General features: G+C 41.4%; 1 protein-coding gene across 25 annotated transcripts in view; it reads left to right on the forward strand.

The window, feature by feature from the left end:
* Positions 1-26,709, forward strand: part of DCUN1D2 (defective in cullin neddylation 1 domain containing 2) — a 30,903-nt gene that overhangs the window by 1,438 nt on the left and 2,756 nt on the right. For 2 of the 25 annotated variants that reach the window (XM_084879909.1, XM_084879919.1), the window contains exons 2-7: positions 5,440-5,850; positions 8,996-9,164; positions 13,686-13,816; positions 22,519-22,563; positions 24,181-24,263; positions 26,341-26,437. In XM_084879909.1, the coding sequence (XP_084736035.1) occupies positions 5,676-5,850; positions 8,996-9,164; positions 13,686-13,816; positions 22,519-22,563; positions 24,181-24,263; positions 26,341-26,437 (700 nt within the window). In that variant the 5' untranslated portion in view covers positions 5,440-5,675. Of the gene's footprint in view, positions 1-2,754; positions 4,041-5,417; positions 5,851-8,995; positions 9,165-13,685; positions 13,817-22,518; positions 22,564-24,180; positions 24,264-26,340; positions 26,438-26,709 lie in introns of those variants that run through there. The other 23 variants (XM_084879905.1, XM_084879915.1, XM_084879898.1 and 20 more) reach the window with 17 other exon arrangements.

Below are 26,709 nucleotides of genomic sequence, written 5' to 3' on the forward strand. Positions count from 1 at the left end.
AGCCGAGCTCTCGGATATGAGTGGGCTGCGAGGCATAGCCAGAGGCGTGCGGTCCTCCGGGTGGAAAGAACAGAATAGGTGGTAGGAGGTCTGCCGGGCTTCAGCACAAAGAGCCAGGGAAAGGGGATCCAGCTGGAAGCGTGTAAGGGGATGGGAACCAGATTGTGCCGTCTTCCAGGGCACAGGAAGAAAGTGTTAGTCGTGGTCCTAAGGGGACTGGGAGGCCAGTGAGAAGGTTTCAAGCAGGAGAGAACTAGTCCCGGAGGAATGTGCAGTGGGAAGAGTGGAAGCTGAGACAGACCCTCCCATTGGGAAGATGGGCCAAGAAGGAGGTGGAGACGGTCATGTCAGAAGCAGGAAGACTGGAGAGAGTGGTCATAGAAACCAAGGGGGGCGGTGGTCAGCAGTGCAGCCAGGAGGCACTTGAGGACTTAGGCAGGATGTGCCCCGCCCCCCCGCAGGCAGAGACCACTCTCCCCAGCTCTTAAGGGGAACGAAGGCTTAATTTACAGAAGAGGACTGTGCAACCACTGCCCAGGCTGGAGATCCAAGAGTGTGCAGGACACACTTGAGTTTACCACCACCCCCAGCCTGAAACAGAGTCTCAGTGACCAAGTTTATATAATTAATTTGATCATTATGGTTGCCCTGACAGCCCCTAGTAAGTGGACCCTAAGAGAAAATTTGTTGTATTAAGTGGAAGGGCATTCATTGTAAGAATCACTTTTTGTTTTCATTTTTTTTTTCTTTTCATTTTATGAGTGGTTAAAAGTCTTGATGCCCAGATTTTGTAAATGACTTTTTTTCACAAGGTCACAGTTAAAATACGTGAGACTTTTTCCATAGGTTAGAGATTTTATTTGACGTTTCTGCTGGATTATCCAAGTTTTTATTTCAAGAATTTTGTACATTTAATATTCTAAAACAATGAAACATAGAAAATGTCCCTCCCCCCCTTAAAAGCTACCATTAGTATAATTCTCTTGACAGGATAAGCTCTGGTCCTGCCAGTTTATGGACTTTTGTTAGTTTTACATGGATTTAGTTCTGTTCAAATAGCCCAGAGCCGCCTTCTTTCCCCTATAATAAATTCGTTTATGAGGCTTTTTCCTCTAGACAGCTTTATGCCAGTTCCCTTTTTTACAAATTGCAACTTGCAGTTTGCAAATTTAGCATACGATCTTTAGACTTAGCTTAATGATTTTTGTTTTTAATTGCTATTATTTTGTGAAGAACTTGTAATGGGTAACATCAAATTGTTGCAACTTTAATGACAGTTCCCTTCCTTTTCATTCTAACCAGAGACTTATGGGCTATTCTTAGACCCATGGCTACTGATGTTCATTAATAACTAGTATCTTTATACCACTTAGAGGTACAAGGTTGTAGGATCTGTCTTATGACATAGCAGTCACTTGGAATAAATGGAAGAGGGATCTATTTATTTCTCCTAACTGCAGGTTTACCCATTTTGTAACTTCACATAGTAACATTTCAGACCACTTTGTGGGCCTGGGTCCACATACTCCTGCATCTCTCTTCCAGGGTTTTCAGAAAGCATTCTCCTTTACACGTTGATATAATTTTTTGTTGCATATTAGGAAAAGCTTCAAGAGCTGATTATCAAGAAAAGTGCCTTGAGATCAGGCATCATCATATCTTTCAGCTGTCTGTCAACATTTACTTGGTATGGATCTACCAATTATATAAACTGGTTAAATAATTAAGTTACCTGACAGTATGTTACTCTGTTGATTAATCTAGAAGGTTCCAAGGGTACTACTCTGAATTTTCTTTTGAAGTGGTATCTATATTACATAAAATTAACCATTAAAAAGTACAGAGTTTTAGTTGCATTTAGTACCGTTTAGTACATTCACAGTGTTCTACTACCACCAGCTCTGTATATTTCCAAACATTCTTATCACCCCCGAGAAAATCCCGCATTTATTAACACTCACTCCCCGTTCCCCTCACTCCAGCCCCTAGCAATCACCAGTCTGCTCCATTCAGTCTCTATGGACTTGTCTCTTCTGGATATTTCATAAAAATGGAATTATTCAGTATATGAACTTTTGTGACTGACTTCTTTCACTCAGCATATTGTCAAGGTTCATATACATCATATCATCAATACTTTATTTCTTTTTATGACTATGCTTCATGGTGTGTATATACTGAAGTTTGTTTTACAACCATGACAAAGTTTTTAAATCTAGCATTGATGGCAATTTCCATAATAAATATATCATGGTTATTTTTAATGGTGTGCCATTTTGAGATTGAACATCTGTTTCTATCTTAAGCTTTCTGAGGTAACGCTTGGCTTTGCCCACCCTCCCTGGGGGGAGACTATCATAAAAAGATGCTAGCTTTATTTTTATCAGCTTACTATCAGAACGTATGGGATCTGCCCTAATTTAGATAAATTTGATCTTACCAGAGAATATACCTGCAACTCTTTTTTTCTAGTTCTTTCCAAAGGCTCAATTTCTGGAAATAATGTGTAGAATACATATTCCATGTATAAACCCTAGGATATAGATCAAGATTATAAACTACAGACCACAAGCTAGTAGCCTGTTTTTTGTAAATATATATTTTTTAATCTTCACCGGAGGATGTATTTATATTGATTTGAGAAAGAGAAAGAGAGAGAGAGAGAGAGAGGGAACATCTATTGGTTGCCTCTTGTACACACTCTGACCAGGAATCCAACCCACAACCTTTTGGTGTAGGGAATGATGCTCCAACCAACCGAGCCATCTGGCCTTGGCTGTAAATAAAGTTTTATTGGTACACAGCATGTGCACTTATTTGCATGTTGTATAAGGCTGCTTTCATTGCAATGGAAAAGTTAAGTAGCTGCAATAGAGACAAATCAGCTCCTGATCTTGCTCATCAGTTCTTTTTTTTCTTTTTTTTAAGTGCATTTATCTTCATTTTAAAAAATTGATTTCAGAGAGAGGAAAGGAGAGGGAGAGAAGGAAACATCAATGATTAGAAAGAATTATTCATCAGCTGCCTCCTGCATACCCCCTACTGGGGGTTGAGTCTGAAACCCAGGCATGTGCTCTGACCAGGAATCAAACCATGACCTCCTGGTTCATGAATTGATACTCAACCACTGAATTACACTAGCCGGGCATCAGTTCTTAATCGGAGTTCCACCATCCCCTATCCTCTGAGGAACCAATAGATGGGCTTAAGTGTTCTATGAAAACCCTGAAATTACATGCAAAACTGCATGCACATGTGTGCACCACATGTACCACATATGTTTTCCTGGAGGAAGTTCTGTGACTTTCATCAGACTCCAAATGGGACCCAACACCCAAAATGATCAACATTGTTCCTAGTAGCCAACTCGTTTATTTTCTGTGTTACCATAGATCAGTTCTCAAATGTTTTAGTCCCACATCCCCTATACGCTTTAAAAAAATTATGGGGACCCCAAAGAGCTTTTGTTTAATGGGGGTTGTATGTGCCATATTAGAAATGGAAATGGAAAGTTTAAAAACATTTATATTCTTAATAATACTACTAATAATAACAATAACAATAAAACCATTATGTATTTGCATTGCATTACCTTTTTGCGAATTATCTTTAATGTCCAGCTTAATAAAAGATAGGTACTCAAGGGTTCTGCACTCACTCTGTTGTGGTATCACAGTTGTGCAGCCTCTGGAAGCATTAGTGTACACCATTGGGAGTGAGAAGGCCGGAGAGTGGCTTGGAATCGTTATGAAGATGGTTGTGTTGTCATGGATCCTGGGGGTCCTCAGATCCAAGTGGGGAGCAGTGTACTGGACTGCATTGGCTGTGCTCCTGCTGAATTGCGTACACTGTGCTCCCTCGGCTTCCGCACGCACGCACGGAGGGTGCCTTAAGAAAAGCTCTGGAAGCCTGCCCCGCTGCTTGTGGTTGGCATTTTGTGAGGAGTCGGCCTGGTACGGAGGGGACACTGCTCACTGCCCTTTCGTGAGCAGCCGCAGGGTTTCAGTGACAGGAGGAGCTGTGTCTCTTCTGGGCCCCCGGTAGGTTTTTCAATCTTATAAAAATAGGTTTTCCAACCAGTCCTCTTTTCTTCCCTGCTTTGGCAACTGGGAAGCTTGGAGCTTAATTTCCAGCTCTTGTATAGGGTGTGCATGTCTGTATCGTGTCCTTGGCTTTCTTAGTTTCCTTTTTCCCTCCTATCAGTTTCTTCATCTGTAGCTTGTTTTCCATTTACATATTTTTGTACGTTATATTCTATTTTGTGTTTCTGTAAAAAGTCTCATCTTTTTTAAAACAAGATTGAGTTTAAATTCTCAAGTAAAAATTTCCCCCTTATGAGTAAAGTATTAGCATCTAGTAGATTGAGTCCATTTTGATTTACAGAAATCAGTGTATTACTTTTCTCTCTAGTGTCATTTTCATCGAGTTACCTTAGATAAATGGAAACTTTACCATCCTATATCTGGAAGTATTAAGATGTTATTTTGTTTCATTATATACTATATATAGTACAGTTACTTGGCAGTTTTGCTGTTTACTGCCTCACAGCCTCTGCCCTATTTTTCTATTTTATTTCTGTCTCACGTACACAGACATTCTTGCTATTAGTATCATATCCATTTAACTGTAACAAGCTTTTTGTGCCTGCTTTTGGAACTTCCGTAAATTTTTTTCACACTATGCTTAATTGTGTGTGAATGTGTTGATTAATGTGGCTCTGCCGATTTTAAACTGGGAAAAACTTTTAAAAAGATGTTTTCACTCACTACAAATTGATTCATATGCCTTTCAGCATAACGATTATTGCTTGTCTCATTTTTGATTCTTATATTTCTAGTAGGACATGATCTCACTCATCTAGGGGAAATGGTGAACATAGACTGATGAACAAGAACAGACCCAGAGATAAGGAGCCAAGGGTCAGACTGTTGGACCTCAGAGGGAGGGTGGAGATAAAAGGGAGAGATCAACCAAAGGACTTATGTGCACACATATGAGCCTAACCAGTGGTCAGGGACAATAGGGGGTTGGGGGCATGAGTGGGGAAGGGTGGGGGATTGGAATGGGGGGTGAGGACAAATATGTGATACCTTAATCAATAAAAGAATTTAAAAAAATAAAAATAAAAAGTTGTTTTCAAACTGGGAAGCCTTCCTCCATCCATTAGAGCCTGAAATCAATTGTAGCCAAAGAGAACAGTTGGGTGGCAGTGACATGGTCAGGCCTTGGGTCACATACCCAGCTTCATTTCATCGGGGGCCTTGTGTGTCATAAAGAGGGATTTACTGAGACTTAGGGGGGGGAAATAAGGGGCTTCACGCAAATTGAAGTGGGTAGAGATCAAAATGTGTTTTGTATAAGATACTGATTCTCATAATGCTTTGAAGATTAGACTTTGCCTATCTGTTGCTATATAGATGCTGTCGTTTCAATTTTCAGAAGACTGTGCAGTCTTTTTAACTGATGAAGAACAAGCCTTTGTCTTCCTGTAATTCTGAAGTGAAGTTGAGTCACCCAACAAGAAAAACAAAACAAAACTAAGTCCAGTTAAACTATAGGCCTTAGGAATAGAATGGTGAAACAAACCTCTGGATTGGCTTCATGGGCTTTCCTGCTTCTTTTGCATCCCAAAGCATAAGCTTAAGTCATCTCAGAAGGACAAGGTCCGCCAGTTTATGGCATTTACTCAGGCTGGCGAAAGAACCGCCATCTACTGCTTAACACAGAATGAGTGGAAACTAGACGTGGCCACCGACAACTTCTTCCAGAACCCAGACTCGTTCCACAAGGAATCCATGAAAAACACGGTGGACAAGAAGAAGCTGGAGCAGCTGTATAACAGGTACAAAGGTAAGGGGTGTCGGTGACCACAGGGCGGACAGCAAAGAACTCCCTCCATGCTAGGGAACAGACGAATGTTGTTTGTTGAATTTCTGATGCTGTGTCCAAAAGACCTTCATGATGCTGTTGATACTCAGCTGCAAAATCCAGTTTAAAGGGAACTGTGACTATTCAGCGATGTAGATCATGGGTGGGATGAGAAGAGAGGAGTCTAAAGACTGATTGGCAGTCAGCTCTCCCTGCTGGGATCACTAGTGGCAGGGGAGCCATCAATGGTATAGTGTTGTGGCCAGGTGACTACACCTGTGAATAGAGTGTTTTTCAACCTAAGCAGACCATCCAGGCTGAATATTGGTAGTAGAAAGTTGTTTAAAAACAGTACCAAAAATGCCTTGCCAGGCATGGCTCAGGGGTTGAGCATTGACCTATGAACCAGAAGGTCATAGTTTGATTCCAGTCAGGGGACATGCCCCGGTTGTGGACTTGATCCCCAGTGGGGGGTGTATAGGAGGCAGCCAATGAATGATTCTCTCTCATCATGGATGTTTTTATCTCTTTTCTCTTCCCTTCCTCTTTGAAATAAATTAAAATACATATGAAAATAAACAAACAAATAAACAGTACCAAATCATAAAAATAGTTCTGATGTGTCAGGAAAAGTCATCCATCTCTTAACACAGTTAGCAATGTTGTAACACTGAAACAACTCCCGTTATTGCATGAGCTTTGGGGAAAGCTCTTACTAAAGAAACCTGTTGGAACTTGGGAACAGTTGTTATTTTTATTGAAAGCAGCACCAAGAATGGAGCTTTCCACATCAAAATACAGCCATACTGCGCCCTGGCCGATTCGGTTCAGTGGTCAGAGAGCAGGCCCGCACCCAAGGGCCCCAGATTCCATTCCATTCAAGGGCACATACTTCAGTTGTGGGCTCGATCCCTGGCCCCAGTTGGGGTGCATGCTGGAGGCAACCAATTGGTCTCTTTCAATTTCTCTAAAAATCAATGGGGAAAAAATCCTTGAATGAGGATTAACAACAACAACAACAAAAATATAGTCATACTGCACAAATAAGTCTGTATTAAAAGAAAAAAAGTCTGCATGTTGAGTGTATACAGATTCAAATCACTCGGCAGGCTTTTAGATTCGTATGAAATGTCACATCTCTGCTGTGATGGGAGAGGCAGCAAGATTCAAGAGTTTACTATGTTTTTTTTCCCCTAGGAGTTTCTAAGGCAAATCCCTTTATTTCCCAAATGTAAAACAAAACAAAACAAAACACCCCACTAATTTAAGCAAGTATTAACTCAAACAGTATAACTCCTGTGGCTTTAGATTCTTGTTTATTATTTTCATGTTTTACTTTTGATAATACTGTGTGTATATTTTAATCTGTCTAGACCTGAAGAATGGATTGAGAATTGCATTTTTAAAAAAATCTTGGTTCAGAAACATATTCTATGGCTAAAAGAAGATTTGTACTTGTAGTTCTTGAAAAAAATGAACATTATTTTTAATTAAGCTTTAGTATGCTTTAAATTTTTTGGCTGTTAATTGTTGAGCTAATTTTGTAAATCAGATGCTATGCAGATTTTTAAAATTATTCAAATATGTGCAGCTGCCTTTGAAAAAATACAGTTATGTAAGTGAAAATTGTCATTTTTCTTTAGTTTAAACTTCATCCCTTCATTTAATATTATTCACATAATTTTAGTTATTTAAAGTAGATATATGATATAATCATTTGGGGTTCTAAAAATAAATATACAGTGTTGTTCAAGGACAAATATAATGTTGGTTATTGCATTAATATATACAATGAATAAGTGCTTCTAAAGTTACTTTAAAATATTCAATATTATTGTATATGACATTTATTAAGATCGCTTATGAGGTGAGAGCATTGTAGACCAGTTTTTCTACTATCCTAAAAATCTATACTGTTAGGAGCATAGAAATGAAAGAAAGACAAGTGAGAATGTTTTAAAGAACCTTTATCCTGTAAACCCACGACAGCAGTTATTCTGTCACTAATACTTTTGAAATAGTATTACAAGAATAGAGGTGGGTGGAAGGATATTTGTGGTTTCATTCATTTAATCATGCTTTTCGTTTATATATTTAAAATGTAATACATAGTACTTAAGTGACCAAAATTAAACCTTGTATGACAAAAGTTTATCATTTAAAAAAAATAATCTTTATTTAAGTAAAGGAGCTACAAGTTCTGTTTTCACCTTCTAAACCAGGGCGGGGAAAGTCCAGACCAAGATCATTTGGTCTGGCCCTGCCAAGGCATTAGGGGTGAGTTAAGGAAATGTTTGACCAAATAGAGCAGGCTAATTTTTAAGTTGATGATTTTGTATGACCCATAAATGATATAAATAAAAAAATGCCCCTTGGTAAAAAAAAAGGTTCCCTATCCCTGTTCTAACGAACAGAATTAACACATATATTATGATAATATATTATGATACACACAGTCTGTCTGAAATTACTACAGTAGATCTAGTTTGATGAGATCTTGCTAGGATTCTTCTTTTAAGAGATTTTACTTTTTGAATTTCTGGTAATTTTTGTTTTTATTCCATGCTAAGTTTCTTAATTTTATTTATAAACCAGAAATGAAAGGTGGGGGAAACCTGAATTTCCAAGCTGTTAAATCTGGATGCATAAACTAAATGATTTTGAAAATAGGTATTGTATAGTAGCATTAGAACTATAGCAAATGAAATCACTTTTAAAAGAAAAGCAGCAATCTTGAGGTGAGGTTGTGATAAAAACTTAAAATATTATGAATAACAATGCAGTATTTTGTAACAATTTGCTGTTAGATGAACTAAAATTTTATAAACTTGAATTTTATTTTATTTTATTTTAAGGTAATTACACTTTTTGTTAATGATGAAATCTTCTCAAAGACATTTCAATGATTTTTTTTTTCCACTAAAGCCCAGAAACTTAGACTTTAAAAATAGGAGTATTTGCTAGATAAATCATTATTTGTTGCTATCTTTCTCATAGGGTAGAAAATTACAGTCTGCTGATATATTTGAAACAAGCTTTCTAAGAACTATGTAGTAGATGTGTGATTCTAATATTTCAGTAATACTTTCCGAAATAGTATAACTTTTTTCCTTAATTTTAACTATAGACCCACAAGATGAAAATAAAATTGGAATTGATGGGATTCAACAGTTTTGTGATGATTTAAGCCTAGATCCTGCCAGTATCAGCGTTTTGGTTATAGCATGGAAATTCAGGGCAGCAACTCAATGTGAATTTAGCAAAAAGGAATTTGTAGATGGCATGACCGAGCTTGGGTAAGTAAATTGGTCTCAGTTTAAATTTTTCATAAAGGAAAATACTTTCAACATTAATTCTTTTTCAGTCTGTAAATAATAATTTCATATTAATTTATTTTATTTGTGTACCTTATATTATTATTGGATGTTTCTTATGCAGCTACACTATATGAAGCCTTTGGTGTCCCTTTAAATTCCAATTTAAGTTTTATTTAATAATCTTTTCTCAGATTAATCCCTTTTGTAACTTATTTTTCTACTTTTTAATTTTTTCCCCCAGTTTTAAATTGACAGTAAGCATCGGGGTGTTTTTGTTTGTTTTCAGCTCTTCAGCTTATTTCATAATACTGTGTACTAAATGTATAGTTTAGTGTGTTGCTATATTAAACACTAATAAAATGTCATTTTTATTTTTGCTTGTAGTATTTCTCTGTTCCACCTACAAGGTTGGGATTAAAGCTTCATTAATAGCTTAAGATGTTTCTCACTTGTCAGATAAATCCAAGAAGTAAATGAAAGCACATAACAAATGTCTTTTAATCATTAAACTTATTGAATTATTTCATGAGGCCATGTAAAAGTTGACTTGCTGATGTTCTGATATTTCAGTGTTGACAATTTAAACTAGCCTTTTTTTAGCTGCTCAAAGAGCTTGAAAGCCTAAAGTAAACATGTTCTTAAGGCATGTGCTTCAGCATTCCAGCGCAGGTGGGGGAATAGAGCATTTGCCTTTTTCCCGTTAAACTGATGAAACTGTGATGTTTGTCAGCCTTATCTGTTTAAATGATAAGCTGTACAAGACTTTGATTTGTGGTGTTATCTTACCACATTTCTGGTGGTTTTGTAAAACCAAAAAACAAAAGAGAACGTTGGTGCAATAGTGTATTTCTTCATGTTCTTTGCACTAGGAAAGCTTAGATGAATTACTAGTACTGTTAGAATGAAAAACAACCTATTAAAGAAGTATTCCATGAGCATGATACTATACAATATCTGATCTGTTAAAAATTTCCCCAAAATGAGAGATTTGGAAATAAGTGCTTCTTATAGAAACACTTACTGGCATTTCTAAGACAATGTCTAGAAATGTATTGTACAAGTAAATGTTTTAAATTCTTGCCTGTTATCTTGTTAAGTGTCATAACTTTTAAAACATACTTTAAAGATTTGAGTTTGAATCTTTGCAAAATGTGTTAGATATTTCATGCCCTCTTATAAGGAGCATACAGTGTAATTTAAGATTACCAGTTAATGATTGTTAATGGTACTGCTCTCCTCATTTCACAGGGAAGTTAAAGTTGAAAGCATTTTGTAAATATTAAAGTGTTATGTACCAAGCAAAAGTATCATTCATGTGTTCAAAAGTGTATTATAAAGACAATCTCAATGCTTTTGCCAGTAGGGATGCAGAAACTGTTGGCTTCCAGTCTAAATAGCACTAAGCTTTAAAATATACTTTGCTTTTTGTGTCTGCTCTGTTTTGTTCCTCCCCTCCCCCCTTTTTCCTGGTTGTTAACTGTTGACTGTGGCTAGAGTACCTGCCTTTAACAGTTCATCTTACATACTTTAATTGGGGGCTTGAGGATTCTTGAGTAGGCTGAGTAAACCTTATGAAGTACCTTGACATCTTTGTAAAAACAAAAAAATCGACTGTGTTGCTCTATTTCTGGGTTCTCTATTGTATTCCATGGTCTGTTTGTCCTTCACCCAACACCACACAGTTTTGATTTACCTCAAGCTTGAGTTTAACCAGACTACAGGACACAAGGTCAGCAAACAAAAATTGATATTTCAAAACAATGAATGTAATAATGAAACAAAATAAAACAAATTTTTAAAAATATCATTTCCAGTAGCATCAAAAATACAAAACACTTAGGGTAAATCTAATTTATTTGTTTGTTTGTTTGTTTAATAAATCTAATTTAATATGTGTGCTGCCTCCATAGAGAAAACTCACTCAGAGATAGGAAACCTGAATAAATGAAGAAATATACCTCATTTATAGGTTGTAACACTTTTTGTTTGATCCCTAAATTTATCTATACATTTAATATGATCTCTAATAAATAGGAGGTTTATGTGTGTGTAATTTGATAAGCAGATTTTAAATATATATGAATATGCATGGTCGAGATTAGCCAACAATTCTTCAAGAAAAAAAGAACAAGGTGAGAAGGTTTGCTCTATCAGCTAGTCAGGACTTCAAACTATAGTAAGACTGTATTGAGTACCAGAATAGATAAATATACCAGTGGAACAGAATGGAGGGCCCAGAAACAAATCCATGTGTACAGGTACATTTGATTATGGCAAAGGCAGCACTTTAGGTCGTGGGAGAATTGGCATATGGGGGGGGGGGGGGGAATTCATCTGATCCCTACCTCACACCACACATAAAATGTAATGGAATGTTATATGACAATGGAAATGAACCAACAATCCAAGTGGATTGTAGATCTCCATTTGAAAGGCTAAAGGCAGAAGCCTCTAGAAAATAATGTAGGAGAATAGCTTTATGATTATTCAGTTGGGAAAGTTTAAAATATCACCAAGTAAACACTATAAAGAAAATGGATAGAGTGTTCTATACTAAAAATAACAGCTGATCAAGACACACCATCAAGGAAGTGGACAGGCATCCCATATTCTGAAGTACTTTGAAAATACTTAAAAATCTATAAAACAATAAGGAAAGGATAACCTAATTGAAAATGGGCAACAGACTTGAACAGGCACTTCACAAAAGAGAATTTCCAAATGACCAGTGAAAATACAAGAATGTGCTCAATCTCATTCATTGGGGAAGTACAATTAAAACTGCAATGAAATAGAACCTCACAACCCACTCTTTAGAGTGGCGAGAATAAGACAGTCACAAATACTAGTGAGAATGTGAGGCAACAGGAACTCTAGTGTTCTGCTGGTGGAGTGTGAAATGGGGTGATCACGTTGGAAAATTGTTTGACGTTACTTATTAAACTGAAGGTGCACAGACCCTGTGAACCCAGCTGTTGTACTCTTGGGTGTGTCTAACATAACATGTATATATGTGAGCCAGGACGCATGTACAGAACATTTTAAGCAACATTTTTTGTAGCCAGGAAACTAGAAGCAACCAAAATATTTATCATCAGTAGAATATATAAATTATAAAATAGGAATTTAAGCCAAAACCGGTTTGGCTCAGTGAATAGAGCGTTGGTCTGCGGACTGAAAGGTCCCAGGTTTGATTCCAGTCAAGGGCATTTACATTGGTTGCGGGCACATCCCCGGTAGGGGCGTGCAAGAGGCAGCTGGTCGATGTTTCTCTCTCAGCGATGCTTCTAGCTCTCTATCCCTTTCCCTTCCTCTCTGTAAAAAAATCAATTAAAAATATTAAAATAAAATAAAATAGGAATTTAATGGAATGCTATATGACAATGGAAATGAACCAACCTCAGCCACACTGTCAGTACAAATGAGCCTTACAAACATAATGTTGGCACAGAAAGCCTGAGACAGAATAATACTTACCGTGAGGTCCCATTTAAAAGGTTCAGACGCAGGAATAACTAGCACACTGTCAAGGATGCTTGTTGGAGTGATGGGGGCCTAAAGAAGAGCGAGGCAGTGGCCACGTGGAGGAAAGGGGTTGAAATGGGGAAGGACACACAGCCACGCCCCAGGTGCTGCTGCCTGCTGGTTCTTGACTGGCTGTGGGCAGGGCTGGGGGCTGTCATGGACTTGCTGGTCTGGATAGTTCCCGCCCCTCCAGGACTTGCTCAGTTGTCTTTCCTCAGCCCTGCTCTGCTCGGGTGTGTGGATAAATGAAGTGTTGCTTTTGTTCTCTTCCTTGCTGTGCAATCAAGATAAAAAGGACAAACTGTATGGTTTGCTATTCTAGCTTACGCTTTACATGCTTTTTAATATCTTAACTGTTATTGACTTTGGAAGGCAAATTCAATTTTAAAACAATAGAGTTGTGTTTCGTTATACTGGGATGTTTTAAATCTAATCCACTGTAGTGCAGAAACCCCGTGATGCAGTAGCTAAAGTGCCACAAGTTTATTTTCCTTCTGTAGGGAACAGTATGGTGCTGGCAGAGTAACTCAGTTCCACGACTTCACTGAGGAAGTGGGAGGTGTCACTCTGTCATCTCCGGGCATTGGCCTCTGTGATTGAAGCTGCAGCGTTAAAACATGTTCCTATTTCAGCTCACACAGAGGAGAGCAAGCAGTTTTGTATTTTTCTTTTAATGACAGCTTTAAGACATTATTCACATGCTGTACAATTCACCCATTGACTGGTTTTGGTGTATTCAAAGAACTGTGTGCAATCATCACCATAATCAGTTTTAGAACATTTCAAGGCTTTTTAAAAGGCTTTTTAGCTAGAGAAAGAGGCTCATGAGAATTCCACCTACCCACCCCGCTTTGACCCAAGCCTCAGGCTGCACCACATCACAGTGAAGCTGAGAATTTCTGGGGATTGGGGAGACTGGTCTCCTCCCCTTGACAAAGCACCCTCTTTCTCTCCCCCCACTCCCCCCCATCACAGGTGTGACAGCACAGAAAAGCTGAAAACTCTTCTACCAAGATTGGAGCAGGAGCTTAAGGACACTGTGAAGTTTAAGGATTTCTATCAGTTTACTTTTACCTTTGCTAAGAACCCTGGGCAAAAAGGCTTAGGTGAGTATAAAATCCAAATGTGTAAAAAGCCACATCTTGAGACTAAGTGAACCTGATCAACAAGATGTCAGTCCCGCCTGCTGTAATGTTATTATCCCTTTTTGCGTCTTCCGCCCTTTCCCTTGATCTGCTCCATGTGCAGGTAGACCGGTTTGTAGTACCATACACTTGAATACCTCAACCAATATTACTCTCAAATTCTGGGTTTGAATTTTAAAATGTAAATGAATTTGCAAATGCTCTATGTTCTCTCATATTGATATCTAGTTGACTAATGAGTTAGAGAGATCAGTAATTAATGTCGGCAATGGGCACGTTTGTACTGGCCAGGTGTGTGATCCCGCCTATGGCGTTGCTAAGATTGCCAGGTGACATTAGTCTTGTCCTGGTTTGGAGATTTAAACTAACTTACTTGAAACCGATTCTGATGTGCATTGGATTGCTTTAGTATAGGCCCACCTCGTCCTATTATACTTCACAGACACTGTGTTTTTAGTAACATCGAGGCAGGACCCTTCACCAGCAAAGTGATTATGACTCTCTGGGGGCTCAGATGTTGATTAGCATTTTGTAGCAATAAAGTATTTTTAAGCTAAGGTATGTACATTGTTTTGTGGGATCATACTGTTATTGCACACTTAATAGACTGTAGTGTATTGTAAACGTAAATTTTATGTGCACTGAAAAACCAAACAACTTGTGTTACTCACTTTATTGTGATATTGGCTTTATCACGGTGGTCTGGAACCGAACCTGCAACACCGTTCAGAGGTGTATGATTTTGTTATAACTTGTGTTATTACCGTGTATGGTGCATTCGGAAATGTGTTAACTTAAAATTTTAGTTTAATTTTTTGTTTATTTGAAGATTTTATTCTGCTTATTTTTTTTATTTTTTTTTTCCCTTTTCTTTTTTTTTGTTAATCCTTACCTGAGGATATGTTCCCCGTTGATTTTTAGAAAGAGTGGAAGTGAGGGGGAGAGATTGAGAGAGAGAAACATTGATGTGACAGGCACGCATAAATTGATTGTTTCTAGTTTGTGCTCAACAGAGGCCAGAGATAGAACCTGAAGCCAAGGTATGTGCCTTGACCGGAATCAAACCCAGGACTCTTCAAGGGCCGAATCTAACTGAGCCAAACCGGCCAGGGCTATTCTGCTTATTTGAATTTGTTTGGCCCCTAAGCACTATATAGTTTATTTTTATCTCTTCTCTTTATAAAAATAAATCTATATTGACCTACATTTTGCTGCCTATTATAACAAACTTATTTATGTCTCATTCATTAAAATCTCTTATAAGTTTGGAAGGGAAAATTATATAGGGATTAAGCTGGTATATTGGAAAGTACATTTTTAAGAAAAATTTTTATAAATAAAAGCATTATTATAAGACTAGTAGCCCTGCGCATGAATTTGTGCACCAGTAGCTCACCAGTAGTTCACTGCTGCCTTCCAGTAGTTCTCCACCTGCTGCCCAGCCCTCCTATAGTTCCCACTGCCCCCTCCCCCCATAGCTTGCTGCCCTCTCCCATAGCTCTCCCGCCGCCTGCTTGTAGCTCGCTGCCCCACCCTCCGGCTGATCCGTGATCCGGTCATTAGGCTTCATGGTGTAACAACCATTTGCATATTACATCTTTATCATATAAGATGATGAAAATTAGGTATAAAACCAGAAAGGGACTTGAAAATTTATAGAAAAATCAATTGTAAGCATTTGGTCTCAGGTCCTGATTTTCACTCATGAATGTTTGCAGGTGTGTGTAGTAGACATTCTTACCCTCGGTCTGACATTCTTTCTTTCCTTCTATCAACAGATCCAGGGCAGGTGCAGATTTAGGCAGCAAGCTTTTCTGTGTTAGATGAGGAAGATGGACAGGAATGGGATACTAAGAACTGTTCCTCAGTAGAAAGCGGCACTGAGGACTGTGCTCAGAGCAGGAAGGAGCACTGAGGACTGTGCTCAGAGCAGGAAGGGACACTGAGGACTGTGCTCAGAGCAGGAAGGGACACTGAGGACTGTGCTCAGAGCAGGAAGGAGCACTGAGGACTGTGCTCAGAGCAGGAAGGGGCACTGAGGACTGTGCTCAGAGCAGGAAGGAGCACTGAGGACTGTGCTCAGAGCAGGAAGGAGCACTGAGGACTGTGCTCAGCAGGAAGGGACACTGAGGACTGTGCTCAGAGCAGGAAGGAGCACTGAGGACTGTGCCTCAGCAGGAAGGGACACTGAGGACTGTGCTCAGAGCAGGAAGGGGCACTGAGGACTGTGCTCAGCAGGAAGGGGCACTGAGGACTGTGCTCAGCAGGAAGGAGCACTGAGGACTGTGCCTCAGCAGGAAGGAGCACTGAGGACTGTGCTCAGAGCAGGAAGGAGCACTGAGGACTGTGCTCAGCAGGAAGGAGCACTGAGGACTGTGCTCAGCAGGAAGGGGCACTGAGGACTGTGCCTCAGCAGGAAGGAGCACTGAGGACTGTGCTCAGAGCAGGAAGGAGCACTGAGGACTGTGCTCATCAGGAAGGGGCACTGAGGACTGTGCTCAGCAGGAAGGAGCACTGAGGACTGTGCTCAGCAGGAAGGAGCACTGAGGACTGTGCTCAACAGGAAGGAGCACTGAGGACTGTGCTCAACAGGAAGGAGCACTGAGGACTGTGCTCAGCAGGAAGGAGCACTGAGGACTGTGCTCAACAGGAAGGAGCACTGAGGACTGTGCTCAGCAGGAAGGAGCTCTGAGGACTGTGCTCAGCAGGAAGGAGCTCTGAGGACTGTGCTCAGCAGGAAGGAGCACTGAGGACTGTGCTCAGCAGGAAGGAGCACTGAGGACTGTGCTCAACAGGAAGGAGCACTGAGGACTGTGCTCAGAGCAGGAAGGAGCACTGAGGACTGTGCTCAGCAGGAAGGAGCACTGAGGACTGTGCTCAGAGCAGGAAGGGGCACTGAGGACTGTGCTCAGCAGGAAGGAGCACTGAGGACTGTGCTCAGCAGGAAGGAGCACTGAGGACTGTGCTCAGCAGGAAGGAGCACTGAGGACTGTGCTCAACAGGAAGGAGCACTGAGGACTGTGCTCAGCAGGAAGGAGCTCTGAGGACTGTGCTCAGCAGGAAGGAGCTCTGAGGACTGTGCTCAGCAGGAAGGAGCACTGAGGACTGTGCTCAGCAGGAAGGAGCACTGAGGACTGTGCTCAACAGGAAGGAGCACTGAGGACTGTGCTCAAAGCAGGAAGGAGCACTGAGGACTGTGCTCAGCAGGAAGGAGCACTGAGGACTGTGCTCAGAGCAGGAAGGGGCACTGAGGACTGTGCTCAGCAGGAAGGAGCACTGAGGACTGTGCTCAGCAGGAAGGAGCACTGAGGACTGTGCTCAACAGGAAGGAGCACTGAGGACTGTGCTCAAAGCAGGAAGGAGCACTGAGGACTGTGCTCAGCAGGAAGGAGCACTGAGGACTGTGCTCAGCAGGAAGGGGCACTGAGGACTGTGCTCAGAGCAGGAAGGGGCACTGAGGACTGTGCTCAGCAGGAAGGAGCACTGAGGACTGTGCCTCAACAGGAAGGAGCACTGAGGACTGTGCTCAGCAGGAAGGAGCACTGAGGACTGAGCTCAGCAGGAAGGAGCACTGAGGACTGTGCTCAGAGCAGGAAGGGGCACTGAGGACTGTGCTCAGCAGGAAGGGGCACTGAGGACTGTGCTCAACAGGAAGGAGCACTGAGGACTGTGCTCAGCAGGAAGGAGCACTGAGGACTGTGCTCAGCAGGAAGGAGCACTGAGGACTGTGCTCAGCAGGAAGGGGCACTGAGGACTGTGCTCAGCAGGAAGGAGCACTGAGGACTGTGCTCAGCAGGAAGGAGCACTGAGGACTGTGCCTCAGCAGGAAGGAGCACTGAGGACTGTGCTCAGCAGGAAGGGGCACTGAGGACTGTGCTCAGAGCAGGAAGGAGCACTGAGGACTGTGCTCAACAGGAAGGAGCACTGAGGACTGTGCTCAGCAGGAAGGGGCACTGAGGACTGTGCCTCAGCAGGAAGGAGCACTGAGGACTGTGCTCAACAGGAAGGAGCACTGAGGACTGTGCTCAGCAGGAAGTGGCACTGAGGACTGTGCTCAGAGCAGGAAGGAGCACTGAGGACTGTGCTCAGCAGGAAGGAGCACTGAGGACTGTGCTCAGAGCAGGAAGGAGCACTGAGGACTGTGCCTCAGCAGGAAGGGGCACTGAGGACTGTGCTCAGAGCAGGAAGGAGCACTGAGGACTGTGCTCAGAGCAGGAAGGAGCACTGAGGACTGTGCTCAGCAGGAAGGGGCACTGAGGACTGTGCTCAGAGCAGGAAGGAGCACTGAGGACTGTGCTCAGAGCAGGAAGGGACACTGAGGACTGTGCTCAGAGCAGGAAGGAGCACTGAGGACTGTGCTCAGAGCAGGAAGGAGCACTGAGGACTGTGCTCAGAGCAGGAAGGAGCACTGAGGACTGTGCTCAGAGCAGGAAGGGACACTGAGGACTGTGCTCAGAGCAGGAAGGAGCACTGAGGACTGTGCTCAGAGCAGGAAGGAGCACTGAGGACTGTGCTCAGAGCAGGAAGGGACACTGAGGACTGTGCTCAGAGCAGGAAGGAGCACTGAGGACTGTGCTCAGAGCAGGAAGGAGCACTGAGGACTGTGCTCAGCAGGAAGGGGCACTGAGGACTGTGCTCAGAGCAGGAAGGTGCACTGAGGACTGTGCTCAGCAGGAAGGAGCACTGAGGACTGTGCTCAGAGCAGGAAGGTGCACTGAGGACTGTGCTCAGAGCAGGAAGGGGCACTGAGGACTGTGCTCAGAGCAGGAAGGAGCACTGAGGACTGTGCTCAGCAGGAAGGAGCACTGAGGACTGTGCTCAGAGCAGGAAGGAGCACTGAGGACTGTGCTCAGAGCAGGAAGGAGCACTGAGGACTGTGCTCAGAGCAGGAAGGGACACTGAGGACTGTGCTCAGCAGGAAGGGGCACTGAGGACTGTGCTCAGCAGGAAGGAGCACTGAGGACTGTGCTCAACAGGAAGGAGCACTGAGGACTGTGCTCAGCAGGAAGGAGCTCTGAGGACTGTGCTCAGCAGGAAGGAGCTCTGAGGACTGTGCTCAGCAGGAAGGAGCACTGAGGACTGTGCTCAGCAGGAAGGAGCACTGAGGACTGTGCTCAACAGGAAGGAGCACTGAGGACTGTGCTCAGAGCAGGAAGGGACACTGAGGACTGTGCTCAGCAGGAAGGAGCACTGAGGACTGTGCTCAGAGCAGGAAGGGGCACTGAGGACTGTGCTCAGCAGGAAGGAGCACTGAGGACTGTGCTCAACAGGAAGGAGCACTGAGGACTGTGCTCAGCAGGAAGGAGCTCTGAGGACTGTGCTCAGCAGGAAGGAGCTCTGAGGACTGTGCTCAGCAGGAAGGAGCACTGAGGACTGTGCTCAGCAGGAAGGAGCACTGAGGACTGTGCTCAACAGGAAGGAGCACTGAGGACTGTGCTCAAAGCAGGAAGGAGCACTGAGGACTGTGCTCAGCAGGAAGGAGCACTGAGGACTGTGCTCAGAGCAGGAAGGGGCACTGAGGACTGTGCTCAGCAGGAAGGAGCACTGAGGACTGTGCTCAGCAGGAAGGAGCACTGAGGACTCTGCTCAACAGGAAGGAGCACTGAGGACTGTGCTCAAAGCAGGAAGGAGCACTGAGGACTGTGCTCAGCAGGAAGGAGCACTGAGGACTGTGCTCAGCAGGAAGGGGCACTGAGGACTGTGCTCAGAGCAGGAAGGGGCACAAGACCATGCTCCACTCTGCACTAACACAACTGGAAGTATTTTAAAATCTAATTTAATCAGGGCCTACTACTAATGCCTCATAGTCTTGCCTCCTTGCGGTCCTTCTGGAGGCATTAGGAAAGCTCTTCTCCAGGTGTACCCCTGTGAGCCACAGAGAGTGCAGGGGCACGTCAGGGCTCGGGCCCGCAGTGGCCCCTTAGCTCAGTCAGCTGGCCCAGGCCGGTCTCTGTGAGGGGTGAGGACAGACAAACCCAGCTTCTGCTTCTCCTGATGCTCAACCGTCAACCTGGTTCTGCCGTGGACTCTTTTCCATTCAGTCTGTGCACTTGGTTATGAAACCACATCCTCACTGATGTCAGGCCAAACTGGAAATCGATAATTTTCTTCCCAAACAAATGTGTCAGAACCCTCTCTTCCTGTGAGATCCCACAATGTGCCTCTTCCTGCTGTATTTCCATTCTACCTGCATCTTGCATTTGATATTATTTGGTTTCAATTTACTTGTTTTATACTATGCATATATATTGTATGAGCATATTACAATTCTAAATTTCCTAAAATGTCCACAGTTCTGTTTTAGCATAAATGACTTCACCTCAAATTTTAAAAGCCACAGACATTGCCAAAGAGCACAGTGATTTCCTCATGCAGTGTTGCCTCATCTGCTTATACCAGGGCTGGAGCCATTTAAAAATAATTGCTGCTCATTCCCTCCTGGGTGTGGACAGAAGGTTTCTTGCTCTCTCAGAAAGCTGCTGCAGCGTGTGCTGACTGAGGAGGGCATGTCACCTGGTGTGTGTGCAGTCCTGACTGAGGGCATGTCACCTGGTGTGTGTGCAGTCCTGACTGAGGGCATGTCACCTGGTGTGTGTGCAGTCCTGACTGAGGGCATGTCACCTGGTGTGTGTGCAGTGCTGACTGAGGACATGTAACATAGTGTGCAGTCCTGAGGACATGTCACCTGGTGTGTGTGCAGTCCTGACTGAGGGCATGTCACCTGGTGTGTGTGCAGTGCTGACTGAGGGCATGTCACCTGGTGTGTGTGCAGTGCTGACTGAGGACATGTAACATAGTGTGCAGTCCTGAGGACATGTCACATGGTGTGTGTGCAGTCCCAACTGAGGGCATGTCACATGGTGTGTGTGCAGTGCTGACTGAGGACATGTAACATAGTGTGCAGTCCTGAGGACATGTCACATGGTGTGTGTGCAGTCCCAACTGAGGGCATGTCACATGGTGTGTGTGCAGTGCTGACTGAGGACATGTAACATAGTGTGCAGTCCTGAGGACATGTCACATGGTGTGTGTGCAGCAGTCCTAACTGAGGACATGGGGAAAATAGCCTCCCTCCCACGTGAGGATTTAAAAAATAATAATTCACTAGAGAATTAGAACAGTTACTGGTTTTGTTTCTTTGCTTTCTGAGGCTAATTAAGAGAATATGCCACTAGCCGGTTTGGCTCAGTGGACCAAAGGATCCCGGGTTCAGTTCCAGTCAAGGGCATGTAACCTTGGCTGCAGGCTCCTCCCCAGCCTGAGCTCTGATCAGGGCGTGTGCAGGAGGCAACCAATCAATGTGTTTCTTTCAAATTATTATTTCTCTCTGTCTTTCCCTTTCCCACTCTCTAAAAATCAGTGGGAAAATATCCTCTGTTGAGGATTAAAAAAGAGAGAGAGAGTATGAAATTGTATTAAGGAAAATAATAGCCTCTTCAGGAAATAATTTTATTATTTGAACATTTCAAATACATTAGAATCTCTGTTTTAGAAGATTTTGAAGAATTTTTTTAAAAAAGAAATAAAGCAAGACAAATACTTTTATGACTACACACCCTAAACAGAACAATTTAATTTATGATTTCCAAAGTATATTATATGGTCTGCCTTCTAACAGATTCAGTATAAATTAAAGAGATTGATAGAGGTGTTCCTGTAGTTTCTAGAAAAAGCATCAATGCCAGTGGAAAAGGGTAATAAAAAGGGATTTATCTTTCATTTCCTTCATGTTTGTGTGTCTGATTATGAGTATTGTTTTATTTTTTTAATTTCTTTATTGATTAAGGTGTTATATATTTGTCCTCATCCCCCCATTACCTTCCCAAGCCCCTTATTCCCCCACCCCCCCTGTTGTACTGGTTAGGCTTGTATGCATGCATACAAGTCCTTTGGTTGATCTCTTACCCTTACCTGCACCCTCCCCTACCTTCCCTTTGAGGTTTGACAGTCTGATCAATGCTTCCCTGTCTCTGGATCTGTTTTTGTTCATCAGTTTATGTTGTTGATTATTTCAAGTATTGTTTTATATATGATTATTCTTTAGCCTATACTTAACTGATAGTCAACATAATAAAGAAGATAATTAAAGCTACTTGATTCTTAGTTTTAATGTAAGAAGCTTGGCAAAGTTTCATACTGTCTAGAGTCTGGAATTAGTTGGCTTTGGGAACTTGATTTTTTAAAGGAATAGTCCCATGGTTAGCTAATTTTTATATCTGCTCAAAGATTTTTTTTTTTCTTTTTGAGAGAAGGGTAATTTTTATTATCTAATTCTAAATGGAGCATCACAAACATAGATTTAAAATAGTAACACCTTCATCTAAACATTTTCTTACTCAGGAGATGAGACTTTTCAGAGATTATTGGAAAGAATCTAGGTACTATAAAAATTATTTTTATAGCCACTGAAGTAGTTGTTGTTCATGATTTCAGCTCTCGAGTTTTATCATTTTGAGTTTTGTTGTTATCTTGTAAATAGCTGGATAATATTAAACATTTTTACATAGGCAGTACTAAATATTGAAAATGCCTACGTTTACTTTTGGTTGTGTGGTTTACAAACATACAAATCAGGAACTTTATAAGGGATTTCTAGGACCAAACTCCTCCAGAAGTAACTAGATTAAATGTCTGCCATAAAATTATTTTTCTTTCCTTCCCAGGTTTACCTCCATTTCTCAGTGTGAGACTTTTCATCATTAAGATGAGTTGAGTATAGATTTCAATTAACGTTCTTCCTAAGTGATAAGGATGTAGACTTAGCTGGACAAGACTAACCATCTTAGCATTATACTGCGGGCCCCATAGGTAAGGTTCAGCGAGCCTTTCCATGCTATTGATTCACTGACACTTTCTGACCATTTATTTCTTTCTGATTAAGACTCCAGGATATTTAAGACTGAGAAAGTCTATCATGGACTTCAAACACATAGAAAATATGGGCATGTTATTTCAGGTTGATGGCCGTTCATACACCTCTTTTTAATAATGAGCTATCCTGGAAATCTCAGGTTAGAGCTGTAACTTTAATAATTTTTGTCCAAGTGGGACCAAACAAGATTTAAATGAAAATCTTTTAATATTTTGCATTTAAAATGTTACCTTAAATATTTATTCACCTGCTCTTCACATTAGTTTTATCTGACATACATGTAAATATATAATTAGGAAATTATTGCATTATAATTCTTCTTTTACTATCTAAAAGTGGTGAGCACTATTCAACATGATTAAAGGTTATCAATTTTTTAAGAAGTAAACTTCTTGGCCTCTTTTTGTACTTTCTATGTCAAGCAAATAAAAAGTAAAGATATTAAACTTCTGGTGAGCAGAGAATTAATCTCAATATTCCAAAAACTATGAATTAGGGGTAACATAACAGTCCTAAAAGTTAGCATTCATATTACATTAAGATGTCATCTTAAGATTGAGCTCTACAACATAGTATTGCATAGAAGTGGTGAAATGATCACTACCTTCCAATCAAGGGTAAATGAGGACATTGACTTTGATTAATAACTGTCTAGATTTTTAACTCAACTTACATCAGTGAAAGTGCTTTCCCTAAACCTCTTATTTATCTTAACTATGTCTTAAGGAATTCAAAGTCCTTACAAAGCTTGTATGATTTACTTTGGAATCAGATTCTGTTTTAGTTTTTATAGTAGCAAGGCAAGTCAGTTTGAAAAACACTGTCACTTTATTTCTAAAGTTGTTTAACTTGTAGTTCATCACTTAGAAAGCACATTGGTCTACTTAAAAAAAACCACCATATGCATTAATAGTATCCAGGTTAGCTCAGGTTTAAATGAAAACCGATGCATATGAAAATGAGAGTCTCCAAAAATTATTGATTAGGGGATAATTATTTATTATACATGTTCAAATAACATAAAATACAGATTCTTTTTTGAAGATATTTGTCTAGAGTTATAAAATTAGATTATAAATTAGATTGGCCATAATTTTAAGAACATTTCTGGCCCAGCTGGCATGGCTCAGTGGTTGATCATTGACCTATGAACCAGGAGATCAAGGTTCAATTCCCAGTCAGGGAACATGCCCGAGTTGAGGGCTCAATCCCTAGTAGGTGCATGCATTCTTATCATTAATGTTTATATCTCTCTCTCCCTCTCCCTTCCTCTCTGATATCAATAAAAATATATATATTTTTTAAAGAATACTTCTATAAGGATTAAGCCTCATATTATTCTTGGGTAAGACTACTCTTTTGTTTGAATATCATTGTGCTAAGAAGTGATTGTTTTTGTGCAATAGAAAAAGAAATTGGGATTTACTAACTGCTCTTTCTCTCTTCTTGCCAGATTTAGAAATGGCTGTGGCATATTGGAATTTAGTATTATCTGGAAGGTTTAAGTTTTTAGATCTTTGGAACACCTTTTTATTGGTAAGTGCCCTCCTGCTTCTTGCCATGTGAGCCAGTGTGGAGCGCGTCAGCAGGTTGTGTGGCTGTGCATTTTATCTCACCTAAGTATTACACGTGGGCATTGAGGTAAATCAAAGCCCTATGCTAAGATCACCAGGTAGCTGACGGGCTGCCACATAGTTTAGCCACCTGTGGAGTGTGGCAGCCCCTGAGTTTCAGGCAGGGCTGCTCCAATGCTGATTGCGAAAGTGACTCCTGGGCTGGGGTTTCAGATGCGGGATTGTATCGTCCAGTGGAACCCTGCCACTGTGTGTGGGTTCATAGTCTGATGCCATTTTAAGATGTATTTTAGGATGCCTAGAAGGGAAGGAGGGCATAGCTGGCCCCTTTAGGAGAGAGTCCACCTGTGCTGGAGGCAGACATTCCAGTCATCTGGGCCTTCTTAGTGAGGGCTCCTTTCAGTGAGAAACAAGGGAAGCTGGGGTCGCTCTGGGCTGTTGGGAGTGTGTGGAGTACAAGGACACTCCAGACCCCAAAACAGACAATGTGATACCAGATGTGGCCAGATCTCCCTTGTCAGCTCCATCGGTGATGTGAGAGGAGCACCTGGCTGAGGACACATCCCTCCACTGAGAACAGTTGAATTTTAAGACCCTCCTTGAAGTAGCATGATGATGCCTACATTCAACTTAACAACAGATCACATTTTCTCATTTTGTGGCCAGTAACCTCAGTTGCAGACATTCCCCTGAGAATCTGCACCCATATTTAAAATAAAATAAAATAAAATAAAATAAAATAAAATAAAATAAAATAAAATAACTTTTTATATGTTTTTATTGATTTCAGAGAGGAAGGGGGAGAGAGAGAGAAACATCAGCGATGAGAGAGAATCTTTGATCAGCTGCCTTCTGCACACCCCACACTGGGGATCGAGCCCGCAGCCCAGGCATGTGCCCTGACCAGGAATCAAACCGTGACCTCCTGGTTCATACGTCGACCCTTAACTATAATACTAAGCCATGCCGGCCCACCTCCTCTCACATCTTTTTAACAGCAACACTGGGAACAGCCAAGTGTCCATAAGCAGCAGAGGGGGCAAAAACTGAGTGTAAATGCATAGAATACAACTGAAGAGAATGAAAACGAATTAATCTAGATTTATATGCAATAGGCTGGATACATTTCAAACAGTGTTGGTGAAACAAAAACAAGTTGCAGAAGACTACATAGGATTTGGTAGTAGTTACATAAATGTTTTAAAATGTAAGACAGCCCTAGTTGGTTTGGCTAAGTGGAAAGAGCATCAGCCTGCAGACTGAATTGTCCCGGGTTTGATTCCAGTCAAGTGCACATGCCTGGGTTGTAGGCTCAATCCCCACTAGGGGGTGTGCAGGAGGCAGCCGATCAATGATTCTCATCATTGATGTTTCTCTCCCTCTCCCTTCCTCTCAAATCAATAAAAATATATTATAAAAAAAAAAAAGTAAAACAAGCATCTAAGTTGTTATGAATACATTTGCATGTACTATATGTACAAAGACAGGCATGAGAATGATAAATGTTAACCAGGGGATGAGTACCTCTGTAAGAAGAAAGCAGGATGAAAGAAGTGCTGGGGTTGCAGGTTTGCCCCTGCAGCTGGCTGGTGAGCCATAGAACATGGTGCTATATTCCTCTCCATATCTGTGGTAGATCTGGAATATAGAATGACGAAGATACTTATAGAGAATTGTCCCGATACACTGCAAAACCTATCCAGTGTATAAAAATTTAATGTATCAAAATACAACTTGCCAATTGCCCTGCATTCTTTCTGACTTGGTTCTGGGTGAGACAAAGAGATTAAAAATGCTACCCTTGTATTTGACTGTAACAGGAGCTTATAATCTTTGTATTTTACATGTTTTGTTTTTAAATAAGTTTACTTTCTATATTTGTGCATCGGTATTATGTAAGTCTTAACATTTATCTATTTTTAACTTTTAACAGTTTTCTTATGATACTCATTCCTCATCCAATTATGCACTGAGATCACTAGCGCATCTGAGTTATGGTTCTGTCTTAAGTCTGGTGGTTTTCTTCTCTTCTGTATTAGGAACATCACAAAAGGTCAATCCCAAGGGACACTTGGAACCTGCTTCTGGATTTTGGGAATATGATTGCAGATGACATGTCTAACTATGACGAAGAAGGTACAAGAAGTTGAAGTTGTAGTGCTTTAGTGATCACCACAAATGTTGATATGTATGTTAACTTCTCCTGCCCTAGAGCACAGGATGGCGATGGTGACACAGACGCTGGGGTCAGACAAATCAGAGAATAGAGAACAGTGATGGTGACACAGACAGTGGGGTCAGATGAACCCTAGAATAGACAACAGTGATGGTGACATAGACATTGGGGTCAGATGAACCTGAGAACAGAGGACAGTGATGGTGACACAGACACTGGGGTCAGATAGATC

Source organism: Pipistrellus hanaki, assembly GCF_964339955.1.
Source record: "Pipistrellus hanaki genome assembly, chromosome: 3".
Taxonomy (NCBI): Eukaryota; Metazoa; Chordata; class Mammalia; order Chiroptera; family Vespertilionidae; genus Pipistrellus; species Pipistrellus hanaki.